The sequence below is a fragment of the Hydra vulgaris genome, chromosome 03, assembly GCF_038396675.1.
Source record: "Hydra vulgaris chromosome 03, alternate assembly HydraT2T_AEP".
Taxonomy (NCBI): Eukaryota; Metazoa; Cnidaria; class Hydrozoa; order Anthoathecata; family Hydridae; genus Hydra; species Hydra vulgaris.
This window is the reverse complement of record NC_088922.1, coordinates 40,026,260-40,048,067: the sequence shown is the minus strand read 5'-3', so window position 1 is coordinate 40,048,067 and position 21,808 is coordinate 40,026,260. Positions and strand designations below refer to the sequence as shown.

General features: G+C 29.2%; 3 protein-coding genes across 3 annotated transcripts; all 3 read left to right on the top strand.

Moving 5' to 3' along the window:
- Positions 1-9,858: 9,858 nt before the first annotated feature.
- On the top strand, positions 9,859-11,208 carry LOC136078671 (uncharacterized). The gene has a single exon (XM_065794456.1). It carries the CDS (start codon positions 9,859-9,861, stop codon positions 11,206-11,208), a length of 1,350 nt encoding a protein of 449 aa, XP_065650528.1.
- A 3,166-nt stretch (positions 11,209-14,374) lies between these two features.
- On the top strand, positions 14,375-15,263 carry LOC136078141 (uncharacterized). The gene is made up of 3 exons (XM_065793189.1): positions 14,375-14,533; positions 14,675-14,770; positions 15,071-15,263. The coding sequence occupies exons 1-3, from the start codon at positions 14,476-14,478 to the stop codon at positions 15,187-15,189; spliced, it is 273 nt and encodes a 90-aa protein (XP_065649261.1). The 5' UTR covers positions 14,375-14,475; the 3' UTR covers positions 15,190-15,263.
- A 4,480-nt stretch (positions 15,264-19,743) lies between these two features.
- Positions 19,744-20,696, top strand: LOC100202934 (uncharacterized). The gene is made up of 3 exons (XM_065793188.1): positions 19,744-19,901; positions 20,048-20,143; positions 20,512-20,696. Exons 1-3 carry the CDS (start codon positions 19,844-19,846, stop codon positions 20,625-20,627), a joined length of 270 nt encoding a protein of 89 aa, XP_065649260.1. The 5' UTR covers positions 19,744-19,843; the 3' UTR covers positions 20,628-20,696.
- Positions 20,697-21,808: the final 1,112 nt, after the last annotated feature.

The window sequence follows — 21,808 nt, the reverse complement described above, 5'->3', positions numbered from 1 at the left end:
TCTAGTGATCATAGTCGATTCCCTGGCTACAGGGCATGATTATTACTTTAAAATGTTGACACTTTCTAGTATTTGTATTTAAGATTTGACATTAGAAACAATCTGCTAAATATTAATACCAGAAGGAACATCTCAATAGTTATTAACTTTCAATTGTTATTAACTTTATTTTTAAAAAATTGTCTGCGCAGTATTACAAAAAACTATTTCTGGCAGAAACCTTTTAGTCTAATTATCGGTTTCGCCAAAACAACTGGATCATACTAGTACTAGAATTCGGGTTTAGGTCTACCTCTAGTCCAATTTGCATCGTAGATGCAAATTGGACTAGAGGTAGAAATCTTTTAGCAAAATACGCAGCAAAAAATCTAACATTAACATTTAAAACCTTCGTTTCACAAAACTCAATATAGTTTTATCAAACTTGGAAAATTCATTTCCATTACCAACCCACTGACGTAAAAATATCAAGCGCAAAAATTCTTGGCCGTGTTTTGATAAATTTACGGTAATTTTTACGGACTTTGCGGAGTGACCTCCTTTTGAGGGATGTTTTAGTCTCTCAACCGTGTATAACATACTTCTAGCTATTACTTCTCTCAACTACGATGTAAAATATTTATAAAAAATAGAAAGAATAAAAGTCTTTTTTAGATTTATAAATTTTATTGTGTAATTTAAAATTTTCAATTTTTTTTTAATGGCCTTAATTAAGAAATGAAACTTTTTTTAGGGACTGTGAAATTATATATAACTTGATGATTGGTTTTAAAAATGTCCCGCATAGATCACTTTTTCAAAACTAACTTGTTTACTTTTCATATCACTTAATTTAGTAATTTTCAGTTTTTCTTTCGTTATACAAAACCTTGTTAAAGTTATTTTTTAATTTGTAAGTACATTTTTTATAAAGTAACGTTTAAAATTATAAAGAATATTTTATTATTTAAACCTTTTTAGGTTTTTTAATTCATTTCCATTACCAACCCACTGACGTAAAAATATCAAGCGCAAAAATTCTTGGCCGTGTTTTGATAAATTTACGGTAATTTTTACGGACTTTGCGGAGTGACCTCCTTTTGAGGGATGTTATAGTCTCTCAGCCCCTTTTTAGGTAGGGATGTATAAAATAAGCAGTGGTATCATAAACAAAAACAAGAAAATTCGGCAAAGCAATTTCGTTCATTTTGAGAAAGCAAAAGCAAAAAGAACAGAAAATCATTTAAATTGAAGAAGCAATTGACAAGCAGAATTCCAAATGCACTATTTGTTTTAGTGAGGTTCACTTACTTGGCCTCTTTATAGAAATCTGTTTTTGGAAGATGCATAGTAATCGCCTGTGAATTAATTTCATTATAAACCAAACTGAATTTTCCAGCGATAATAGTTTCAAGAAAAGTTGAAAATTTAATGAATAAATACCACAGAGATTAGAAGGCACAGATAATCAGTATTAGCTATTATAATGAAATATTATTTGGTATTACAAGTAAAAAAGGTGTATGGCTGAGTACTGAAAAAAAAATTTTTACAAAGTGCAAGTTGAAAGTAATGGAAAAGTAGGGCATGTTACTTCAGAAATTATTCCCAATTATGCATCTAAATGTATCAAAAATAAAGTAATTTTTGTCAGCCATGCATTCATGAGAAAACCATGCATCAAATAGAAATCACTGACTCTGACTCTGGTAACAGTAAAAGAGAGACTGGCAATGATTTTGCCCTATCTACTAGTAATTTCAGTAGATCTAAAAGAAAATAAAAAAGTTTCAACTGCTTCAGCTGTTTCTATAGTAAAGAATGTAAAGCTAAGTACACACCAGAGCAAAAAAGTATGTAATCGGTTGTCAGAAGAAGATAATAATATTGCAACTTCAACACGGGCAGGTATTTACAAAGCAGTTATGAAAGAAGCTGATAGAATCAAAAAAGAATTAAAGAAAATTGTAAAAAAATCTTTATGGACAATACATTTTAATGGCAAGAAGATTAAACAGAAAGAAATGCAAGTTGTAGTATTAAAAAACAATGATCAGGAAATAAAGTTGGCAGCCTTACTTTTAGAGGATGGCAAAACCAAAGCAATTGTTTCTGCATTGACTAATTTGTTAAACGAATTTGATATATGGGAAATAATAAAAGTGATTATTTGTGACACAACAAACACAAATATTGGAGCAAAAGGTGTTGTTGTAGCATATTTAAAAAAAAGAGTTTATAGCCAGGAATTTAGAAGTTCTACAGTAAATTGGTTGCCAGCATCATATGTTAGATTTGTCATTGAAGCATATCGCGGATAAAATTTTTTGGAGGCAAAACATTGTCACCAAATATAAATCTTTTTTTTTGTTGATGAACTGATACAAAATTTTATGTCTTGGTTAAAAATTTCAAACAGTCAACGTCAATCATCAGCTAGAGCATCATTACGGATATTAAGCGAGAAAAAAAAGATTTTGCAAAGAGTAATTTTAAGACTCTTCCAAATATTAGTAATGCTAGATGGAATTTAAAAGAAATTATAGCATTACTGGCATCTATTTTATTACCAGAACATCGGCAGCAACCAACTACAACCAGCATGCAATTTTAGTACTGATAAATGGATGAATATCTGGTTTTCAAAGACATTCGATACTGTTGATCACTGAATTTTACTTTCAAAGTTAAAGCAGTACGGCATTAAAGGCATTATCTTTTTAATAGAAAACAGTTTGTTGTCCTGGAGGAGTCATGAGCTTTTGATATTGTTTGCGGAGTCCCACAGGGATTAATGTTAGGACCTTTATTATTTCTAATATATGAGGTGTGAACCTGCAAAATCAGTCCACTCCTAAAACTTTACGTGCATTTAGTACCCCAAGCATTGTACACATCTTCAAATAGGTCAGACGTGCATTATCAGACAGGACCTTGTGATAAAGCGTGATGAAAACCGTTGATTTCTGCTGAATTTGATAAGTTCTTACCTCGATTCCATTTTTAGACATGCAAAACCAGACAGATTGCAAACAAGTATTGACCAATCACAACGCATTATTATTACGTCAGTTTGCAAAATATAGCAACACAGTCAACTATAACAACTTTTAAAATGGCGGCGCACATTGCAAATGCTGATATCAATGATGTTGATAATGAGGGTGTGAAAGTATTTGCAGCGAATCAAGGGTCCAAAAAACGGAAAAGTACTGGTGGAAATTGGTTAAAAGCAAAATTGAGAAGGTATATAACTTTTGTCATGATATAAAATAAATAGTATCATACACTAATCTTGCTTACACTAATCTTGCTTACACTAACCTTGCTTATAGCATTGTAAAGGTACAGGGTCAGTCCACCCCTTGGTCATTTCGCCCAATGATATTTTCGCCCCTTGATTTTTTTGCTATGGGCTATCTCGCCCCAATTTGCAAGGTGGTTATATCCTGCCATGGGCGCAAATCTAACCTAAATAGTTTACATTACTATAAACTTCGCAGTATAAACACGCAGAGTGCGAGCCTTAGCAGTTTTTAGAGCCAAAAAATGCGATGTAGCAGAGAACTATGACTAAACTGATAGAAAAGTTTTTTCCTCCCCACCTCCTCGGTCCCCTCTATAATAATTGCATCTTGGACTTTACAGTAAACTGCTCAGGGATAATATTATTGTAACATAACCCTAATCAAACCCTAACATGACAAGCAAATCCTGATGTAACCCTAACCAAACCTTAACTCAATCCTAAGCAAACAGTAGTAACTTACTCTAATCAAACCATCCCCACTCTTAACCTCACCATTACTCTAACTTGATTATAAAAATGTTTTTATTAAATTATATTTTATAGTGTTTTATTAATATATATTTTTTTGTTAGCACCAAGTGAATGTGAATGAGAATTTGATTGATATAACATCTACACGTAAACATAAACATGAAGTCAAAAAGCAACCAAATACAAAATCTACTCCCGTGGGTCAGAATGCCAAGAAATGCTTTGCTTTTGAATGTTCACTTGTTTGCCGTGATGGTATTTTGTCATTCTGTCGTGAGCTTTTCAAAGCAAATTATAAGGTGCAGCAGGACAACCACATTCTACTAAATGTCAAAGTGACCATTGCCAAAAGAATGCGGACGAGATCTTACCAAAGGGTATTTAACAAGACTTACTCAACTAACTATTTCATTAAAACAAATTGCGTCTGTCAAAGTGTCTTTCTTAAAATCATTCATTCAATCGGTAGAAACCGCCTAAATGGTGTAATTAAACGTCATGTTGAAAATCGAGGATGTGGTGGGATTGTATAGGTAACAAGAACGAATCTCGAAAAATGAGTGTTCATCAATTTATCAAAAAACTACAAGCAACAGAAAGCCACCGTTGGAGAAAGAAAAGTGTAAGATTATATTTGCCAATTAAATTGAAAAACCAATTTATGCAAAATCTACAATTCAACCATCTCAGCTGCAAACCTAAAAGTTGGATATAGTTTTTTCAGTAGGATTTAGACAAGAGTTCAATATAGGATTTTCCTCGCCTGCTTGTGATACCTGTACAACTTGAAAGCCTAAGAAATCAGCTACGAGTATGCTCAATAAAAGATAAATTTGTCCTTTTAATGCAACTGAGAGTGCACAAAATGGTTGCTTATTTGGAAGAATCGAGAAGGAGTTGAAAACCAACAACACAATATTGGAACCTAAAGGATTTCATGAAATATTTAGCCACCATTGTGACAATGTTTTCATATTGGAACCGACTGGTTTTGTGATGACTGGAAGACAGCAACAAGTGCTATCTACAAACCGGTGAAAAATATTCAAGAAAGAAAAAGAAATATTGCAACAAGAACATACAGTGGAAACAAAGTGCCTGTGATTAATGTTCGATGTGAATCCAGCTACAAATGTGACGTGGACACTCCAGTCAATCTCCTAAAGAAAGGGAAAAAACATTCAAACAATGTGGTTAACCGTTTGCCATCATCCAGGCCGATCAACCCTAAGAAGTGAAAGGATATTCATAAACTTCTTCATGTAGCTTACGGTGCAAAATAGAAAAACCTTCTAGGTGTCGAAGTATATCTAAATTTAGAAACATCTGCCAATGCAGTTAATGATACAAGGCCAGGAAAGGAGTGCGACTGTGCGGATAATGACATTGCATTTCGAATATAAACAGTAATAGGTTATGTTAAAACGGGCATTTTGGTGACGGATCTGTGTTAATAGTAATGGACATATTCAACTTTAATTTTTCATAGTTACATTATTTTTTAGAATAATAAAACAAATTGTTTTATTAACACAAATTTCTGATGTTATTGATGGACAATATTCCAGACATGGAAATTTTAAAAACTGACTTTTGGAAACAAGTGCACCAATATATGTAAACTTTCTACTGTGTAGTGTGGCCTTATAATACATAAGAATAATGTAATCAATCATCATTCAGATCTTCTTTGAAATCATTTTTTTTTTTTTCTTCTCATTTTCCCACAATTTTTTCAGAGTGGACTTGTTTGGTTTTGCAGGTTCACTCCTCGTATGTTAATGATATGAATAAAGCTTCTCATAAAATATCGTTATGAGGCAGTCGATACAAATTTATTCAACAACAATTCTGATGTAAAAATATTGTTCGAAACAATGAACACTGACATAGAAAGTTTTAACCAATGGTTCATAGCTAATAAGTTATCATTAATTTGTGAAAAAACAAGTTTTGCTCTCTTCCATAAAATAAGACAGCCAACTAATCTTACGTTAAAGTTATCAAAACTGTCAATCAATAAAAATTAAATAAATCAAGTAAATCATAGAAAGTTTTTGGGAGTAATATTTGATGAGAACCTATCATGGAAAAAACATATAAGTGCAAAAATATCTTCATATATATACAAAAATATCTTCGGCTATAAGTGTGTTATATAAATCTAGGGCCTTTCTTGATTATAAACCACGCAAAATGCTTTACTTCAACCTTGTTCATTGTCACCTCTGCTACGCTAATATTATTTGGGCTAACACACACAAAACTAAATTAATAAGATTACAGAGCCTACAAAACCACGCATGTAAAGCAGCTAACTACTTAAAGAAATTAGAAAACCCTTCCCTTGTAATGAAATACAGGAATGTTTTAAATATATCAAAACTTCAAATATTTATACATAAATATTAATATTTGCTTCAAATATTAATATTTATGTATAAATATAAGAATAACTTGCTGCCAAAAGTATTTTCTGATATTTTTACATTGGCGTTTTCACAAAAGTACAATCTTCGGTCAAATACCAACCATAACTATCACTTGAGCAGAATAAAATCGCAAGTGTCAAAATTCTCAATTACAAGCCAAGGCCCGTCCTTATGGAATCAATTAAAAAATAACAATATAAAAAATTTGAAAAGCACTTTCTCTTTTAAACGACAAATGAAATTGCATCTCCTTAATTTCTGACATATATGTAAGTATGTTTGAATATGTGTGTATGTTTATGTGTATATGTATATATGAGTATGTATGCATATATGAGTTTTTATTCTTCACGTAGTATTTTTTAGAAAAAATATTTTATTGTAAATTTACTTGAGCCATGTGGGCTTTAAATGTTATTGTAAAGGGGCTCTATTAAAAGACTGTGGTGACATCAGTCAACCGTATCTTCTTTGAGCCCCTGTCTGTTTTATATATATTCTTTGTGTAACGTAAAAGTTTCATTGTAACTTTATTATATTATTTCTATATAAACAGCGAAGTATATTAAAAAAAAATTAAGATCTCTTTTGTTTTTAGACTAAAACGTGTGTGACATTCTTAATCGAATATCACCCACCCCCTAACTCTCATTGTCGAATATGTAAAAATAAAAATTAGGTACCAAAACTGCTATTTTTTTAAAGATATCTGCTACGTTATTTTTTTTTTTTTTTGAAATTTGGGAAGTAAATAAAAAATATGTGTAAAAGAATCTCAACATTCCTTCGACGAAACTTCACGTGACAAAAGCTAGTAAATTTTGACCATATTTTGATCACCCATACATAATATTTACATAAAAATTTAGCTAACATGTCTTCTTTTCAAAAATAGTCAATGTTTAAGTACATTTCTAAAAAGAAACACCACAACAAAAAGTTTGTCTAATTAGTTTATAGTAGTATATTTTTAATCACTATCAATCTTTCTTACATCGTCTTTTTTATACTTCATTTAAAAAGTATGAATTTGCAGTATGACAAGAAACCAAGTAATCTTTTTTTTAGAATTCTTACCTTCTAAGCGTTTTTCCCTCGTTGTTTATGTTTATTAAGGTAGTACGGACGTCATCGGTACACTTCTAACTACTATAATCTAAAAGCGCAACCTCGTATTGAATTTTGATTGGAGGGAGATGATAATTCAGGTGTAGGTAATAATTTACCACAGTTCCTAGGTTTGATGCCGGCTCCGGCCAAATAAGCGATATTGGTAAGAATTTGTTTTTTTATAATTTATATTTTTATTTGTAGTTAAAAAAAGTTCACAAATAGCAGTATGAGTTGAGAAAAATATTATTATCATCTGCAAACAATATAATCTTTCGTTTCGAGGTTTTATTCAAGTCGTTCAATACGATTAAATGAAATGTGGAACACAACAGGTTATATTTAGGGTTCTCTTTAACAACCATCATCACTATCCACAAGTTGTTTACGTTTAGATAAATATCTTTAAAACTATTTTATACTTTTATTGTTTAAACGCAAACCGTTAATTTTTTTGATTAGAATATGATGGTCTATTTTTTCAAAAGCTTCTGAGAAGTCGATAGAAATGACTAATGTATATTGAGATTTTTCAAAAGGTTTGTACAAATTGAATTATGGCATGTTAGTTCAACTACATTTTCCAAAGCTATATTGGTTGTTATATAGTAACTGTAAATGTTACTATAAAACAATCAATACAGTTTGTTAGTAATTAAAATAATTCCATACTCTGTTGAACATAAATCTCTTCAAAATTTTTACAGAGGTAAACAAAAAAGAGATAGGCAAAAGATCTTATATCACTAGTTACTGATCTGTTGACTTCTTTATTATTTACTTTATTCTTATAGTCTTTATAGAAGCTCTGGCAAATTTTAAGTGTTAAGGTAAAATTCCTTATAAAAGGATGCTCTGAAAATGCTCCTCTAACCTAAAGATGCGTTTTTAAAAAAATGACTTTTTAAATGTTCGTAACAATTTATAGCAATATTTAAGAGCAAAAGGGGTCTGAGGTGTGCGACACCCCACACCATCTTCAAAAATGGGGAAAATACTTAATGAACATTTGCACCCTTTGTCGGCAAATTGGAACCTTTTTGTACCCTGAGTTGTTAATTAAAAACTTTTTTTTTCGATAAAGTAGGCAATTTTAAGAGAATTTGAGAAGCATTTTCTTTTATTTAGCAAAAATCGTAAGCACCCCCTCACTTGACACCTATTCACGTCGGCCTTGTAAATATTTCCATTTATTTTATCTGCAATTACTTGAATATTTTAAAAAGATTGGAGTTCTTTATCAAACTCTTGAAATCTTGCGGAAGATTATTTATCAGAACAAATAGGAACCAAATATTTATGCCATTAAAGTTTTTGGTGTTTTTATAAGGTTTTGTATTATTTATGAGATTGAGCTAATTTCAATGGAATATTTATTGAACTTATGTGCTATAATTTGTAGCTTGTATAAGCTTTTGTTATTGATTTTTAGTGGCAAAGAACTTATCTTTTATTTTTCATTAATTTTTTTCCAATATTTGCCGAGTGCATTTTGAGTCAATTTAAACTTTATTATGTTTAAATATTTTATAATAAATATTATAAAATATTTAAACATAATAAAGGCAAAAATGACTCGAATTTTATTATTTTTTTTTTAATTAAAAAAAAAAGATACATTATGGTTCATAAAAATGTTATTTACTGAAAAAATTGTCTTAAAAAAGCGTAGGGTAGGGTGGGGTAATATGGATTGTTGGGGTAATATGGATATATTCAATAAGTATCCATGGAGTAAGTTATCTATACATAATTCTAAAACTTGAAAATTACCTACAGTTTCTACACATAATTGGCTTCTTTTTTTTGCGTTAACAATGTTTATATTTGATTTACATAAAGAGTTAATATATAAAACACGTTGTTTTGAAAAAAATATAAAAAACGTTATGTTTTAAAACTTTTGTCTGCAGACTTCAGTAATATTACTTATGGAAGTTTAATGATGTATATTCATTAGTTGGACCATGATGTAACAACATGTAAAATTTAATTTATAAGTTCTCTAACCCATATTGATAAATAAACAAAAATTTTAAATGGGGTAAAATGGATATACAAGTAAAATAATAGTGGGGTAAAATGGATATATATAAAATCCTACTTACGTTATAGTATTTTATTACAAAAACACAAGCTACACGAAATATAAATATACATTTATGCTCACTTTTGCTTTTTAATATAGTATTATACATTTTTCAGTGACATATAATAGTTTTATATAATGCTTCTGAACTATTTACATTAAGATCATAGTTCAAATTTGTTTTCCCTGAATGGCTTGGGTAAAATTTAAACTCCTATCTAAATGTTTTATTTTTTTTTTTTTTTGTATTCCTCTTTACTTTATAATTAAATTATAGACTTTATATAACTAAAGTTTGTTTTAAAATATTTTAGATAAAATAATAAAACTGAAATAAATTATTATGCCTCGTGAATACCAACGCAAGACTATTGGTACATATGATCACAGCAAACTAATGACTGCCATACAGCTTGTTAAGGGAGGAGAGTCAGTATACAGTGTATCAAAGTCTTCTGGAATTCCTTATGGGACATTATACAGACAATCCCATGATCAAATCCAAAGGAATGACAAGAATCGGAAGCGGTCGTGGGTTTGTTTTTAATAATACTAAGGAAAATCTTCTAGTAGAAGCCTTGATGTACTTAGCTGATAAGGGTTTTCCACAAGATAGAGAAGATATCAAACTGATGGTTAAATCCTATATAACATTTATTGGCAAAAAAACTCTATTCAAAGATGACAAGCCAGGGAAAGACTGGTGCATGTCTTTTGAAAAAAGATGGAATGTAGTCCTTGGAAAAAGAAAACCTGAACTTTTGACAAAAGCAAGAGCTAATGATCTTTCTCTAAAAACATTGACAGATTTTTTTGAGTTATATGAGAAGACATTAAATAATAATAATTTATTTGATAGACCACATTGCATATTTAATTTAGATGAGACAGGTTTACGTACCGATCCTACAGCAGGAAAAATCTTTGTTCGTAAAACATCAAAAACAGCCTATGACATTACTCCATCATGTGGTAAATCAATGTATACTTTACTGTTTTGTGGGTCAGCAAATGGACAGTGTCTACCTCCCTTTGTCGTCTACAAAGCCATCTACCTTTATGATGCATGGTGTCAAAATGGACCAGAAAATGCAATGTATGGTGTAACAAAATCCGGTTGGATCGAGGACTATATTTTTGAAAGTTCGATTGACAGGTTTATTATACATGTAAAGGATTATAAAAAGCCTGTGTTGCTGCTATGTGATGGACACAACAGCCATATAACATATTCTACTGTTAAAAAGGCTCTGGACAATCATATAATTTTACTTTGCTTACCTCCTAACACAAGTCATGCATTACAACCTCTTGATGTTGATTTTCTTGCTCCATTGAAATCCCGTTGGAAGAAAATCCTTAAAGATTGGTTAAGAGAAAGCAGACATAAAAATGTTGACAAGTCTGTATTTCCAACTTTACTAAAAGCTCTTATCAGTAAGATAGATAACAAACTCCTGAAAAGTGGTTTTAATGGTAGTGGTCTTTACTCTGTTGACAAATCAAAACCTATGAAAAAGATAGTGAATATGCAACCAAAGCATGAGGAAGTAGATAAGTTTAATAAAAAAGAAAATGTTGTAAAAAACCTGCAGAGAACAATCGATTCTGTACTTACACCTAGCCCAAGTCAACCTACACTGACAGCACTTACAAATTCAAAAAAACGCAGAGCACGTGTCCAGGCCAAAAAGGGAGAAATTTTAACAGCACAAGATGTTGTCGCAAGGTTACAAGAAGAAGAAAAGAACAAAGCTGAAAAGAAGACTGTATCAGTAAGTAAAAGAAAACTGCTTGACATAACCAATATAGTTTGACTTTTTAAAAACGTGAAAAGCAATAAGTGTGATATCAAATCAAATATAATGAGTATCCTTATATCAAATATAATGAGTATCCGCATTACCCCACCAGTGAGGTAATTTGGATATATGAAAAGTGTTGTTAAAAGAGGATTAGTATGTTAGTTATTTAAAATATATTTATGTTTTACTCATTGTGATTTTATTGTATACACCCTGAATGTAAAGAAAAATAACAAAAGTTTTTATGGTGGTTTTTAACTAAAAAAAAAATTATGTTAGAAAAAATATATCTAAAATTCTATCCGTATTACCCCTCCCCACCCTAGTGTAAAAACTATCCAACTCCATGTGAAGGTAAGTTTTTAAAGACTTATGAAACAGTACTACTATGGAACAGTACTACTATGGAACAGTACTACTATGGAACAGTACTAAATTTGTGTTAAAAACACAATAAAAAGAGTTTAGAGAAAATAGAAATTAATATAAATCTAAAAATAAATCAAAATAAATCGCTAAATTTTAGTTTTTGGTTTCTACCAGAAATAAAGCAGTACAAATTAACATAACACAAGAAAAAATCAACTTTTGATTTATGATTGACCTTCTCCTAATGAGAAAGTTAAAGTTAGAACAATTAAAGTGGGACAACAAGGATGAGATAACAAGGGTAGGACAACTTCAGGATGCAGCAATAAGAAAAGAATTAATGCTTAACAAGCCCGTCTTGCTTTAAGTTTTTGCTTTTAATCATTTTAAAAAGTATTCTTCTATCAAAGTTAACAATGCAAAAGGTGCTAATAATAATTTTGAAATTTTTTTAACAATGCGTTATTTATAGAACTGATTGTTTCATTTTTTTAAAATAGGATTGACCTAGTGCAACTATAAAAATCGGCACCAGAATTATTATGGATTGCGGTAAATTTTGAAAAAACATCGGATGAAGTATATAAACATTACAACAAATTGTAACAAATGTAAAGGAGTTCTTTTTCCTAAGCATTCATAAACTTTAAACTCTATTTGACTTACTACTATTTGCTATATAGGCTCATTCATAACTAATCATCTTAGTTCAATAAAACTGATTATATAATTACTTTGTCCTGTTTTTAGGCGTTTTTGTCTAAAGATAATGGCAAGGTTTTCTTCACCCTTTTTCAATTGATTTCTTTATTGTTTTAATTTTTTCAATACTCCGAGTTCCTTTTAATAACGTTTGTAAATGTCAATGTTATACGTATGAACTAATATCAGCCAAACGGACTATTTACATTGTTGATGCACACCGAAACGCTTTAGGCTAAAGTTGACATCAATCGCATTAGATTATAATACAATCAACTTCGTAAACAAAATATTGAGATTTTCTTTACGCATATAGCCGGATACTATTGGCGTTTTTTCAGGATAGTTTAACGCAATCGTTTATCGAGGAAATTTGTTTAAAATGACATTTTCTTTATAATTGTCCCATATTTAACGTCTCGTGTAAAATAAATAATAAATTAAACTAAGGCTCTAAACGTTTACAAATTAAACATCATCTAACTTCAAAATGACATGCTTCTCAAACGTTTTAGCTCAGATTTATTTTTACTTAACAACAAGAGAAAAAACTCTATTTGTATTTTTATTTTTATTAAAAAAAAAAAGTTTTTTCAGTAACATGTTTCAAACATAACATCGATTAATTTATTTAAAACAGCACAAGGTATTTACTCAACTTAAACCTTATATTTTATTTTTGCTTTTAATTTTTTATTGCTTTAAATTATTTATTAATTTAACTCTGATTTAATTTTGAAATTTTATTTATTTAAATATTTTGTTTTATTTATACAACAATATATATTTTTCAGACTCTTGAAGATAAAAACCTGAAAGTTCTAGATGTTTATAGGCAAATAAGTTTGTCAAAATTATGAGGAAATATACATCATGTAATAAGATATAGTAAATATTTGTTTCACGCATCCAAATATAACAACAATTTTAGCAAACAAATGTTCAATATTTTTAAATCGAAAGTTGTTTAAAAAAAATTTCAATTTTATTTCAATGTTAAACTTTCGACTTTGAAACCAAATCTTTTTATATATATATATATATATATATATATATATATATATATATATATATATATATATATATATATATATATATATATATATATATATATATATATATATATATATATATATATATATATATATATATATATATATATATATATATATACACACTTTTTTAAACCAATAAGCTAAATAAACTAAAATTTGCATTTACTTTGCGTAAAATTTATAATTACATTTACATTTCTTCTCAAAATAAAGCATTCTTTATTAAATTAAAAAATTCTTGTTAGAAAGCAATTACTCGGTTTATTAGGTAGTTTACAAATTATTCGAATATTAAAATTTGGAATTCACAAGACTTGACGAGCTAAACAATAGCTTTAGACTTAATTATTATTTACTTTTTTTTTGAATCGGGTTTTTCTGATGCTTAAAAAAAAATTATAATTTTAATTAAATTTTAAAAACCTTTTACTACCACTAAAACAAAATCAAAAGAGCATCATTTTCGAAATTAGATTGATATAGATTATTAGTGTTAACTAGAACCTAATTTAATTAATTTTTTTTTTTTTATACGAGCTCTATATTCTATTGAAACATAATCTGAAAAAAATATGTATATCTATATTTATAACCAAAAATAACCCATTCAAAAAGTTTTAACTTGTGTCACAATTTAGAGACCAGATTGTTTGATGAAACTATGACTTGATTAGATATCTTACTAATGCGACGATATTTTAAAACTTAACTATGTAATTACGAGTATGTAAGCACACACAGGAGTTGATATTTTCATTCAAAGGTTAAAGAACACTTTTAGAAATTAACTGATTTAATCACGAGCTACAAGGAACAATACCCAAATGGACACATTTGAAAACAGCTGATGTAAATCCCGAGCTATAAGCAACAATACCCAAGAAACAATACCAAAAAGCTTGTAACTAAATTGTGGTTCGACCAAACTTCGATTGTCTGTAAAAGAATTAATGTTTAAAAGAGAGTTGTTTTTCTTCGCTGTTATTTAATTTTGTTCAATTTTGAGTGTAAGTTTTCTTTTATGACAATAGACAGGAGACGAAAAGTATTAACAATATGTCGTCATGTAATTTGAGATGTTGCATTTGGAGTATAAAAGTTCGGATAAATTTGTTAGCATAAAAGATTTGGAAGCTGTGAGAGTACCAGCATAATGAAGACATTAGTTGTCGTTTTGCTAATTGCTCTTGTTGGACTTATTTACGCAAGAGGTTTTGAAAATTAAAATATTATTAAACACTTATTTTGTAGCTTTTTCACTTAAACAAGTTTTTGATTTTTAAATAGTTACTTAAAAATAAAATTACTTATTATTTTGAGACAAATGTTTTAAAATTGTTTATTTTTATTAGGTAATCGAAACCTAAAAGAAGAGATAGAAGATGAAATTGCTCAAGAGATAATGAATGACATTGAAGAAAATAATGAAATTGACTTTAATGATCAAGGTATTTATAACTTTTGAATTTCTTGATTTGTGCATATTTAAAATTTTAAGTTTCATTTTGAACTTTTATATTTTTTAAACTCACAACTTTTTTGTTAAGAAATTGTATATAATTTATAACATCCTATCCATTCTCAACATGTAATCGTTTGCCAACCTATGTTTCTAATCTCTTTTTTCTCATTTACTCAGCTTCTTTCTATTGAATAACTTTTTCTTTCATTTGAATTTATTAAATTAAGTATAATACGCAAAATATTCAAATGGTAAAAAAGTATACTATGAGCATTTAATAATTTAGTTGATGTTAATGATCCAAATCCGGAACCTTTCTTATGGTGGCGAAGAAGAAGACATAGAAGAAGACATATAACAATACCCATAGAAGAATATCTTAGATTAAAACCAAAGAAAGTTTGAAGTTTCAAAGTTTAAATTTTGTGTAATATTATTTTAATTCTTTTTTTTTTTGTAAAAAAATTATTCAAGATTAATTTTTGTTTTTTTTATTAAAATAAATTTATTTCATTTTAAAATGAAAGAACTGGCGTTATTTATTGAACCTATATTTATTTTCAAACTAAACATCCTTTTTTTCAATTCAAATATTTTCTGGAAAGTGAAAAGTGTTGCATTACAGTGCAGTGGTTTGTCGCCTACCGGTAACCTTTCCAAAACTGGAGTCAGCACTTAATGAAACGTAGAGACTAAATAGATTTAGATTTACTTTAAAGCATAAGTTAAAACTTTCAAGTTCTGTGTTCATTGCTTCGAACATCATCTTTACGTTGAAGTGATTATAAAATAAACTTTTATTGCAAGCATACATTTTTGATAGTATTTTATGGGAATTTTTTAACATTTCAGTACATTAAAAACAATGGCAACCGCATGATTTTTTTTATTGAATTTATTTCGCCCTTTAATAAATTGTTTTATTTTAATGAGTGGTTAATTATGGTTACATACGTGTATATATATACAATAGAATAAGCGGTTGGAGCAAAAATAAGATACGATTTTGTTTTATCATCGAGCTCTATTTTTATAAAGTCGCGATTTATAAATAACGTATTATAAAGACATAAATATATAAACTGATTACAGTTTAACTCTTGTATTTCAAACTCCTATAGTTTGATAAACTCCTTTCAAACTTTCAACCTTTCGAACTTTCAAACTCCTATAGTTTGAAAGATCATTCAAATCAAATAAATTTTTAGTTCCTTTCAAGGTTTTATATTTAAGAACAAACTCCTATAATTCGAAAACTCTTTAAATTTCAACATGATATTTATATATATATTATTATATGTATCAGCAGCCGTGGTACAGTGGTTAGAGTTTTGGCCAAGCGTTCGTTACTCGACGTTCGCTCTAGCCCCATAAGCGAACATCCTAGTTAAATACTCCTCCTCGGTGCTTTGTTATAAGACCAATTCGTCTTTTTGGAGCACCTTAATAACTATACCTTAATAACTATAAGGTACTTCAAAGGCCTGTATATAATAAGTTAATATATAAAAGATATTACATAAAACTGTTTAAAGGATTGATTCCTGTTGAACTCCGTACAAAGTATTAGAAATTCCTGACCCATTTAACATAACAATGTTGTTTTCAAAAAGATAAATTTTTAAACCCACTATTTATTAGATATGTAATGCCAACATGTTTTAGCTTTAAAAGTAAAATTCCGTGATCAGATGTACCGAATGACTTAGAGAGGTTGATAAATACTTCATAGCGCTTGTACTGCTATGGAATAATGCTTGAGAACATTCCAACACATTCCTGAATGTCAAGAAAATTTTCACAAACTGATGTAACAATCCAAAAGAGATTGAAGCAATTGCACACCAAGAGCTAAAAAACTTTTAAAATTTTAAGAGTTAAAAAACTTTCCTGAAGTTTGATGCTTGTAGCATCAAATCGTAACATGATTTTTGGCCGTCATAAAAGCATGTCCAAAATTTTCTGCTTTTTTAAAAAAAGTCTAGTGGCTTCAATTTTTCATCTTTATCTTGATTGATACAATTGATTCTAGGATCTCAAGGATATGACTAGAATTTGCAGGTACCTGTCCTATCCTGCACCACTTATAAAACCAGAACAAATTATCTGCCATGTGTGAGTTGAAGAAGCGCAGAAATTATACAATCATTGAAGAAATCTAAAGAAATTGGATGCAGTCTCACAGCTGTCAAAAGCATTTACGCTAATTAAATTTAAAGAATGTGCTGCACACTAAATGAAGTCAATGCTTCGGTTCTCAATTTTTAAATGTGCTTGCAGACCAATGCACTTTCCAGACATGTTAGATGCATTGTCGTATGGTTGACCACGAGCATCGTTAATGTCGCATTGTCGTATGAATGACCACGAGCATTGTTAATGTTTGAACCCAGCTCGTTTAATCTTCTCTTGAGTGCATCTGCCATGACCTTTCCATTATTCTCATACGGAGACTCAAACTCAATAAATGTTTCTTCCACAACAACTTCCTCTCCCTCATATTAAATGGTTAATGCAAGTTAGTCACAGTGTGTAGTGTCAGGTGACGAGTCAACAACCATTAAAAAGTATTTAGCTCTGGACACTTCACTTCTTATAATTTGCAGAACTTTTAAATTTGTTTTAAATAAATATCAATTTTTCCTTTTCTTGTAACTTTTACGAAATAGCACTGGACTGCATCAGTGTGTTGTTTACTTTGCTCATGCCTCTGTATACAATGCTGTCCATGTGACGACGAGTCATCGAATCCAGTTCTGAATTTTTCATTTGAATTGTGAAAAAGCAAGGAAAAGAAACAAAATGGTTTTCAAGTGGATGACGAATAAATAGTCTCTCTTTCGAATTTCAAATTTTTCTCTGCAACAATTTGATCAGGAATTTCCTTTATAGAAATCCAGTAGCTTTGCGCTTCTTTCAAATTCCTCCACAATGCTGCATCAGATTGACATATTGACAAACTCGGCTAAAACAAAAAAAACTATGCAGTTTAAATCCACAATAAAAAGTTATGATAATAATATTAATAATAATAATAATAATAATAATAATAATAATAACAAATTTAAGTATTCAACTGTGGACATTCTACAGTTGGGTTTGAGTTACTTGTTATACATTGATTATATTCACATTGTTATCAAGAGATCGAAAAAAATTATCAATTTTGGGAATTTATCCTAATGTTACTTGCTGTCTGTCAGATTTTCTTTTTGCTGTTTGCGTTTTAAATTTCCACTTAGGTATTTTCTGTCAATTACTGTAAAAATAATTGTCTTAATTTTATAATTAAGATTATTATATATTTATATATGTTAAAAAACTAGTAGTAAATGCAATAATGATAATATTTCAAAAATTATACTTAGGTCGTTAGGAAAGTTCGTATAACTCCCCTATAAAAAAAAAAAAGGGTTTTTTTAAATTTTATTTTATTAAATGTTCAAAATAATGTCCATCATTATCTATACAAAGTTGCATCCTTTCAAGCCATTTGTCAAACGTTTTTTTATACTCTTCTTTGGGTATACTTTGAAGTAGCTTCGTTATGCCAGTTTTTTGACTTTCGACATCAAGATTTTTTTTTTATCAAATCGAATAGCCAATATTCGGATGGAGCTAAGTCTGGTGAGTATTTTGGGTGGCGAATTATTGTAATTCTAGCTTGGTTAAGACAATTTGTGACAGTTTGAGTCACATGGGGTCTAGCGTTATCATGGAGAAATTTGAAATTTTGAGTACCTGTTTTAGGTCTTTGCTTTTTTATTTTGCATACAAGAGGTTTCAAACAATTTTTTACATAATATTCGCTAGTAATGGTGTTTCTTCTTTCAACATAACCCAAATGAACAACACCTTTTGTTTTGAAGAAGATGTAGAACATATTTTTCGGCTGAAACCTGTCGCATCTTACTATAGTTCTTGGACTTTCACTTTCACCAACTCAACTAGCGTTAGCCAACTTGAGTCCAACTTGTCTCAAATGAAACTACGACTCATCCCCTGTAAAAATATCACATAGCCTCCATGGGCCGTTTCCAAAAAGGGCTAAATTTTCCTTACATGTCTCAACTCTATTCTTGCGATTTTGATCGGTTAACTGTGGGGTATCCAACGGGTTCATCCGACATTGGCTACATTGTTATTTAATCATCATACCCAAATGGCAATTAAAAATTACATTAAAAACCAGAAAACTAAATAAAAAATAAAACAGTTGGAATGATATTATTTAATTTTAAATTATGCAAAGCTAACTATAAGTACGCCAGAAGCTAAAAAATGTAAATGCCTTCTTCAAAATTCTTGCCATCTTAAATATATATAGTTAATGAGTTATAAAAGTATATAAATATTATTTATATTGTATAATATAAAAAAAATTATATACTGTATATAAAAAGCAGTTTATTATTATTACTTATATACTATTAAGATAAGCTTAGTTACAATTGTCAAAACTGGGAATATATATATATATATATATATATATATATATATATATATATATATATATATATATATATATATATATATATATATATATATATATATATATATATATACATATATATATATATTGAACTACTACAAAAAATTTTAACTTCCATCATAATTTAGAGACCAGATTGTTTGATAAAACTATGACTTGATTAGGTATCTTACTAATGCGATGATATTTTAAAACTACCTTAAATAAGTAGCTACGGTTAAGTAAGCACACACAGCTATTAATATTTTGGTTCAAAGGTTAAAGAACACTTTTTGAAAACAACTGATGTTAATCACGAACTATAAATACCCAAATGATAAAAACTTGTAACTATTAACTAAATTGTGGTTCTATCGAATTTCCATTGTTTCTAAAAGTTGTTTTTGTTATTCTTCGCTGTTATTTAATGTTGTTTTTGAGTGTAAGTTTTCTTTTATGACAACAAAAATGAGACGATAAGTATTATCAATATGTCGTCATGTAATTTGAGATGTTGCATTTGGAATATAAAAGTTCGGATAAATTTGTTAGCATAAAAGTTTTGGAAGCTGTGAGAGTACCAGCATAATGAAGACATTAGTTGTTGTTTTGCTATTTGCTCTTGTTGGACTTATTTACACAAGAGGTTTTGAAAATTAAAGTATTATTAAGCACTTATTTTGTAACTTTTTTATTTAAATAAGTTTGATTTTTGATTTTCAAATAGTCACATATAAATAAAATTACTTATTATTTTAAGACCAATGTTTTTAAAAAGTTTATTTTTATTAGGAAATCGAAACCTAAAAGAAGAGGTAGAAGATGAAATTGCTCAAGAGATAATGAATGACATTGAAGAAAATAATGAAATTGACTTTAATGATCAAGGTATTTATAACTTTATAAATATAATTTATATAAATTTATAAGGTATTTGTAACTTTTGAATTTCTTAATATTTGCATGTGTATAAGAGCAGTTTTAAGTTTCATTTAGAAATTTTATACTTTTTAAACTCACAACTTTTTTGTTAAGAAATTATATATAACTTGTAACATCCTATTCATTCTCAACATGTAGTCGTTTTCCAACCTTTTTTTCTAACCTCTTTTTCCTCATTTATTTAATTACTTTTTAATTAATACAACTTTTTCTTTCATTTAAATTTATTAAATTAAGTATAAAACTTAAAGTATAAGTAAAAAATAAAATACTCGAATGATAAAAAAGTATACTATAAACATTTAATAATTTAGCTGAAGTTAATGATCCAAATCCTGAACCTTTCTTATGGTGGCGAAGAAGACATAGAAGAAGACATATAAAAATACCCATAGAAGAATATCTTAAATTCAAATTAAAGAAAACTTGAAGTTTCAAAGTTTATATTTTGTGCAATGTTATTGTAATTCTTTTTTGTAAAAAAATTATTCAAGATTAATTTTTGTTTTTTTATGAAAATAAATTTATTTCATTTTAAAATAAAAAAACTGGCGTTATTTATTGAACCAATATTTATTTTCAAATTAAGCACCCTTTTTTTAATTCAATTGTTTTCTGGAAACAGAAAACTGTTGCATTACAGTGCAGTTGTTTGTCGCTTACGGGTAACCTTTCCAAACTGGAGTCAGCACGTAATGAAATGTAGAGACTAAATAGATTTAGATTTACTTTAAAGCATAAGTTAAAGCTTTTTAGTTCTGTGTTTATTGCTTCAAACATTGAAGTGATTATCATGGCTGACGGGACGGGTTTCGAAGTGGAAAGGCACAATCGTCAATTTCTAAAAAAAGACCCTCTATATCTAGAATTTTCTGGAAGAAAAAAAACGGTTGTGTGTGGGAGGGGGAGGGGAGGGAGGGGGAGGAATAAGGAGGGGGTGGAAGCGTGTGTCACTGTAGCTCCCCCCCTTCCTGTGTTGTCGGCCTTGATTATAGAATAAACTTTTATTGTTAGCATACAATATTTTACTGTTGGCATACAATTGACTGTTTTTTTTGGGGAAGTTTTAAGCATTTCAGTGATCAATGGGTATCGTCATGTCATCGTCTTGATTGACTTTTTTTCAAAATGGTCGGAAGCCAAACCAATTAAGGGCAAATTAGCACTAGCTATCGCTCAATATTTGTACAAGGTTTTGTGTCGGCATGGATGCTTTAAAATCCAAATCAATGACCAAGGTCGGAAATTCGTAAATGAGTTAGTAAACAACTACATGAATTAACTGGAGTAGAACAGAGAGTTACGTCTGCTTATCACCTGCACGGGAATGGATTGGTAAAACGTCAAAACCAGGTGAGGTTTGGGAAGGAAATCCTGAAATATAGCAGCAAATTAATGAGGGTCTTTTACCAACTACTCTCCACTTATGCTGATGTATAACCGCTAGCCAGTTTTGCCAATTGATGTGAAGCATAACTTGGACAAAGATGAAAGCAATAAACAAAAATACAGAGAAGGAGATGCAGATGAAGAGCAGCCATTCAATCTTAAATTTTTTGATGCCATCTTTTCATCAGCGATGAAAAATTTGATGAACAAAAGTTCCCGATA